This window comes from Sander lucioperca, chromosome 24, assembly GCF_008315115.2.
Source record: "Sander lucioperca isolate FBNREF2018 chromosome 24, SLUC_FBN_1.2, whole genome shotgun sequence".
Lineage (NCBI taxonomy): Eukaryota > Metazoa > Chordata > Actinopteri > Perciformes > Percidae > Sander > Sander lucioperca.
In genome coordinates, this window is record NC_050196.1 from 15299636 (window position 1) to 15306005 (window position 6370).

Consider the following 6370-nt stretch of genomic DNA (forward strand, 5'->3'; position numbering starts at 1 on the left):
TTTATCGAGAATGCCATGATTATATGCCTCTTTGCGTACACTCTCAACATAACACCGCTATATTTATGTAAGGAGAACCCCCCCCTCCCCCCTGTACTGTAACTGTATCCCTTTAAAGTGACCACTGCATGATGTAAGAGTTTATTTCCATTGAACCACTCCATGCCCCTGATTGGTCCATATGGTGAGGAAAAGCATTGTCCAGAGGCTTGGGTTTGTCATGGTGCTCACTTATTTCTCGCAGCAGAAAAGTAACAGACACATGGAGTTAGCAGTTATTTAGTGAATCTGAATTTATTCTATGTATTTGAATATGATATGCTGTAGAAAGCTAAGAAAAGGAAAAGTGCAGATTTGCCGCTATAAAAAAACAAAAGGCGGACATACTGAGAAATGTCTCCTGCTGAGAGGCTTAAGGTGCTCCTCTTCTTGGCTTTGTTCTTCGGAGCGACAGGATTTCTGTTCACACTGCTGTCCTGTGGGACCGAGTACTGGCTGCTGGCGGCCGAGTCCTGCAGCCGGCCGGAGGAACGCTATGGAGGAAGTGGCCTGAGAGAGGGGAAGAGCAGCACCGAGGTATTTCAACTGAACACTTAGGAGTTTGTTTGTACAGATTGTTTCAAACACAGAGGCAATCCAAGAAATGCTTCAGAACAATTGAAGCAAATTAGGGAAATAAAAGAATGTAAAATGTAAGCAAAATAAGATTGCTATATTGACCACAATACACTAATAGATAAGGAATGCAGTATTTCAGTAAAACCACTAATAAAAATAATTGTGATTTCTAAGAATGAAGTCATATTACGAGAAAAGTTTATACTTTTATTTTTGTATACTTTATTATAAGAGTGCAGGAGTTAACATAGCACACAATATGAGAAAATATGTATACACATACATATAACCTTAGAATAAAAAGGAAAAGAAGTAAAAATAATGTAGGTTAGTATGGTGGTACACATACAGTATACATACAAAATTTGGTACTTGTACTTTAATTAAATATTTCAATATGTGCTACTTTATACTTCTACTCCACTACATTCCAGAGGGAAATATTATGAAGACTGTTTGTGATCAAAAGGTCATGTTCATGTAGAATGAAAGAACAACTGAATGAGATAGCAGTGTGTATTATTTTGTCTTTATCCAATGCAAACAAAATTGACTTAAATTCTTAGACACTAAACATAATGTGCAGCACAGAGGTCAAACGTTCATTACTCACACAAACATTACAGAAAAACTCCTTTAGCCGTTACTTAGTGGCCCAATTATTAGAGCATTTTGTAAAATGCAGGAAAGTGGAGTCTTATTCCATGAATGCACATGGAATTTCCTGCTGGCTGCCGTTCACTGTCTTCACTTTACACCATCAATCAAACACTGTCTATTTACAGAAAGCTGATGGCCACACATTCTCTGCAATCTGCTGTTGTAGTTCTGCAGCAGACTGTGGACACTCGGACACCGGTTGAGTCTGGCTTTTTAGTTTAAATGCTATTATTTAGCATTATTTAGTTAGTCCAGACTCTACTACAGTGACATAATCTTCATATGTATTATGTATATACAGTATACTATATATATATATATATATATATATATATATATATATATATATATATATATATATATATATATATACACTGTACTACATCATATGTATACATATGAAGATTATATCACTGTAGTACAGTATATATTTATTTATTTATTTAATAGTGGATTATAATGCTGTTCATTTTCTCAGGGATCATGTAGCCCACTGCACATCCTAGTATGTAGTGTTTGTATGCATGCTGAGGGTACCTGAAAGTGCTCTGTGTGTGTGTGTGTGTGTGTGTGTGTGTGTGTGTGTGTGTGTGTGTGTGTGTGTGTGTGTGTGTGTGTGTGTCTGTCTGTCTGTGGGAGTGAGGGTGTTTGGAAATGCTCTCATATTTATATCAATATTTATTTTTGTATCTGCTTTTATGACAGTTTTGTGTATGTTTGTGTATCTGCACCTTGACCACCGGAATTTAATACCTTGACCTTGACATTAACCTTAATATTGATCACTCAATAAAGGAAAGACCCTGTCAAAAGGAGAGGTCCCATTTGGTTTTCTGATTCCTCAGGTTATAGATGGTGTGAGGATCTTCCATGAGGGCCTGTTTTGGCGCTGCTCTTTCATGGCTGTTTCAAATGAACACTCTATATGGGACATTTTGATCCGTGAGAACCTCAGACTTATATGATGACATTATAGTTCCAATTTTTTTTGCAAACAGCAGCATTACAAATGCCTCCTCCCCTTCAGCAAATCAGCCGCCATCAAAGGTCTGCCATACCGCTTTCCTCTTCCCGTTTCCTGTTAATGAGCGATCACGGCTGGAGCCACACAGTTTCCCCACACAACCGTATGAACATCAATCTGCCATCGGTAGCTATTGGTCATTTATTTTCACATGATTGCAATATTATCTTTTATGATGTACAAAGCCTCATTTTCCTTTTCCTCTCAGTTTTTAGGACCTTCTGGAGCATCTTCCTCGCCACAGGCTTGGCTGCTGTCGTCATAAGTGTATTTATTGTCATCTGTGCCGGCCCACTTACCAATCACAGACTCTATAAAGTGGGTGGGGCCCTTCTGCTTTGTGGCGGTAAGAACCAATTAGCTAAAAGAAAGACATTTTTTGGCCTCAACGCGAACAGATCTCTCTAAAGACATGGCAATATTGGCTGCAAAACAGGAGACATTTGAAGCTGTGGTGGAGAGTAGGTCACTGAACAAACTGAAGTGGGAGTTGCAACAGACCTGCAATTTTCTGGGAGGTTGTTATGAATGCTGTTTCTCCGTGTTTAGTTCTGACACTGGGGACAGAAAGCAGGTGGAGGGTGCAGCTGGTGGTCAGTTCACCACAGCTACTTGCTCTCGATGTGTCTTGGATTGAGAAAATCAATAGGTCAGAACAAGAAGTAGTGTTGCCAGCATTTGTGGAAAAAATATTACAATAATGCATTCTGTGTAGTAGTAATGGGAATGAGGAGTCCAACTATTGCTTAACCCTAAGGGATCTGTGCAGCAGCTTTTAGCCAAGAGTTCAGATTCTCATCATACTTTGTTAACCAAAAATATTTGTTGATTTAAATAAATAAAATACCAATTTTAACCCCTTAACACCCAGTTTTTCACTTTTCATCTTAAGAAGCATTCACACTATCTGGCAGTGTTATATTTAGCTTTAGCTTGACCTAAGGTCTTCAGTGAAGCTAAATCATAACACCGCATGAATTATTCAAACCCAAGACTCCATATTTTTGTATGGCAGCGCAATATATGCATCATTTTATACACATTTCCTCAACATTCACCATATTTGGAATTTTTGGATCTTCACTAAAATTTTAAAGGAAGTTATGTTGGATTGAAGAATGTTTTGCTGCCATGTCAATGGGGTTTAAGAGGTTAAAAACACAAATATATACTTTAATACATACCATTTACATTAATATGGTTTTTAATTGTGTGGGGAAAGTGCAGTTAAAAGTACAATACTTAATTAAATTGAGAATCCAACTTTCAGGCTGTTTTTATGTTTTCCCTTTCAAATGGTGTTGCTCTATATATTGTTAAATTGTTTCTCCAATTATTTTTATTTTTAATCAATCAATCAAATTTTATTTAAACTGTAAAATCACCATTAAAGATGCTTTGGTAGCATTGCGAAGATCCAGCACTTAGCCAAAAATTTTTAACATCAACAACTTCTCAGTCCCTCCCCCCCTTTCCGCTAAAGCCCAAAACGGTCTCCTAAGCCCCTCCCCCCACAAGGGAGAATGAATGCGTGTGCATGAGCAGTGATTGACACGCAGTTAGACACCCCCCCTGGCCCTGATTGGTGCATCTGAACAGGGAGCGGTGGACTTTTGCAAATCACACTACAGGCTGTAGGTGGTGCCAGAGGAGCTGGGTTTTTTTAAAATTAACCTGCTTCATGTAGTTCTACTGGAAGATAGGGTGAGTTTCAGCAAATATGACAAAAAGTTAGTTTTATAAGGCTTACCTACTGCACCTTTAAACATGGTCTCACTTACAATGAAAGGAACACAGAAATACCAGTCAGCAACAGAACAATTGAACAGCATTAAAGCAATAGAAAAAAGCAATACAAAACCAGCAACATAAGAGAATAAGTGAAGAAAGGTTTGTTTGTGAAGGATGCAGACAATCATCAATTTAGATCTTATTCAGCCTACACATGAATGGGTACAAGAAAAGTTGCTCTTGAATGTAAAAAGAAGTTACTCATTTTGAGTGGGCTTGATTGCTGGTGGATGGTGCTCGTTAGGTAACATTGGCTACAGCTGGGCAAAGTTTTTAAAAAGGCCCAGTTTGACTGAGCCTGTGTTTGCTGGTTCTGTACTTTTGTGTGGAGGGGACACCATCAGTCTGTGTGTGTGTGTGTGTGTGTGTGTGTGTGTGTGTGTGTGTGTGTGTGTGTGTGTGTGTGTGTGTGTGTGTGTGTGTGTGTGTGTGTGTGTGTGTGTGTGAGTGAGTGAGTGAGTGAGTGAGTGAGTGAGTGAGTGAGTGAGTGAGTGAGTGAGTGAGTGAGTGAGTGAGTGAGTGAGTGAGTGAGTGAGTGTGTGTGTGTGTGTGTGTTTTGGCTACCCTTTTCCTATATCAGGTTCAAAAGTGCCTTCACGTTTTAGACAGGGAGGTGATTGCTTTTGTTGAAGCTCTTGGCTGAGCCTCTTCCCCCCCCGAGCCTTCTCCTCCTTTCACTTAGGATTTCAGTTTGGAAAAAGGGTGGGAAGATTTCCCAGAGTTTATACTCTATAGATGACTCAACATTTCCAACAAGGAGACCAAAGTTGACTAATCTTTTGAAAAGCTGGCCTCAAAACCTCACTAACCCATCACCCATAATCAATATCCTCAGTCTCAGCTGATCCAGGCACCTTCAAAATAAAACCTCATGGCTGCCAAACCATTAGAATGGGATTGCTGTCTCTGACCATAAATCAAATGTATTGCTTGATGTTGACACAGAGAGAACTTGTGAGCCAACATTTGCCTCAAAGTATGCTCTATGTAAGGGATATTGCAAAATAAGCGCTGACAAATTAAATCAAGGGTGTGAGTTTTAAGAGCATATACATTTTTTGCAAAGATTTTGTGCTCTGGAAATGAATATAATATCAATATTTTAGAGCTGTGTGTGTCTCTTAACAGCATCTTTATTGTCATGTATTTCATACTAGCAATGCACAAAAAACATCAAAATGACTTGTCATTAAAAAGTGTTATATTCTGAAATAGAAAACTTGAATCTAGGTGATAACAGTTGTCTCTGTGCCTGTCAGGGCTGTGTCTGCTGGCCGTGATGGTGATGTATCTGATGTGGGTCCAGGTCCTGGACACTCTGGAGCAGTTTGCCCACCATCAGAGAGTCTCCACCTGCCCCTCCTTCCACCTCAGCATCCAGCACGGTCCTTCATTCCTCCTCGCTCCAGTCGCTGTCTTCTTCTGCCTGCTGGCTGGCCTGCTCTTCATCATGATTGGCCAAAGCATACAGGGGACACAGCTAGATAAGATAAACAAAGTTCCGGTTTAATCAAGTGCCATGATGCGAATATCATCCAAACTAAATATGGCAAGGTGGATCAGTGCTAGCACTTGACACAAGTTGGCATTTCAGAGTTTGATCCCCGATCCGGGCGGTGTCTTTCTATGTGGAGCGTGCATGTTCTCCCTGTGTTTGCGTGGGTTTTCCTCCGGGTGCTCCTCCCACCATAAAGACATGCATCCTAGGTAACTAGGACAGTTGAAAATTAGCTGTCTGGGTAACACTGGCGCATTTACAGAAATGTTGATTAATGTGCATTGTCCTAATAAAATACAACATTAATTAATTAATAAAAATATGTGTTGTCCTAACCTGAGGGTTTTACCAGGCTTAGTACATGGAAAACAGCGGTTTTCTATACCATGGGTGTGTAGTCTTTAAAAACTATTTGGAGGTTCATACAACCTTATACTAGTAAAAGGCAAAACATCGCCCTCTACATTTATTTAACATCTTAAAAACGATACATTGTAATAGATTAAACCCATCAGAATATAAAGTTGGTAACATTAAAAGGCATTAGTAACACAATCCAGTCATCACTCTTGGCAGGAGCAATTCATAATGCATATTTTTTTCACTTTGAATACTCCAACTGTGTTTTTTTTCTGACTATAATGTAATAGCAAGTAGAGGACTTCCTGTTAAAGTGAGTATTTTAACACTGTGGATTTACTTCTTCTACTTACTAAAGTTAATGAATTGGATACTTCCACACTCATAGGCATAATTTACGGGATTACAACCCCCCCTAC

At 39.2% G+C, this 6370-nt stretch overlaps 1 protein-coding gene across 1 annotated transcript; it reads left to right on the plus strand.

The window, feature by feature from the left end:
* Positions 1-248: 248 nt before the first annotated feature.
* LOC116044507 (transmembrane protein 182-like) lies at positions 249-5734 on the plus strand. Its single transcript, XM_031291774.2, has 5 exons — positions 249-576; positions 2124-2220; positions 2306-2428; positions 2511-2648; positions 5353-5734. Exons 1-5 carry the CDS (start codon positions 394-396, stop codon positions 5601-5603), a joined length of 792 nt encoding a protein of 263 aa, XP_031147634.1. The 5' UTR covers positions 249-393; the 3' UTR covers positions 5604-5734.
* The last annotated feature ends 636 nt before the right edge of the window (positions 5735-6370 follow it).

Excerpts from the sequence above, each read along its gene's own strand:
- LOC116044507 (XM_031291774.2), top strand. The coding sequence starts at position 394 with ATGTCTCCTGCTGAGAGGCTTAAGGTGCTCCTCTTCTTGGCTTTGTTC. Across the intron at positions 577-2,123 it reads AGGGGAAGAGCAGCACCGAG|GTTATAGATGGTGTGAGGAT; the intron begins GTATTTCAACTG and ends CTGATTCCTCAG. Across the intron at positions 2,649-5,352 it reads GGCCCTTCTGCTTTGTGGCG|GGCTGTGTCTGCTGGCCGTG; the intron begins GTAAGAACCAAT and ends TGTGCCTGTCAG.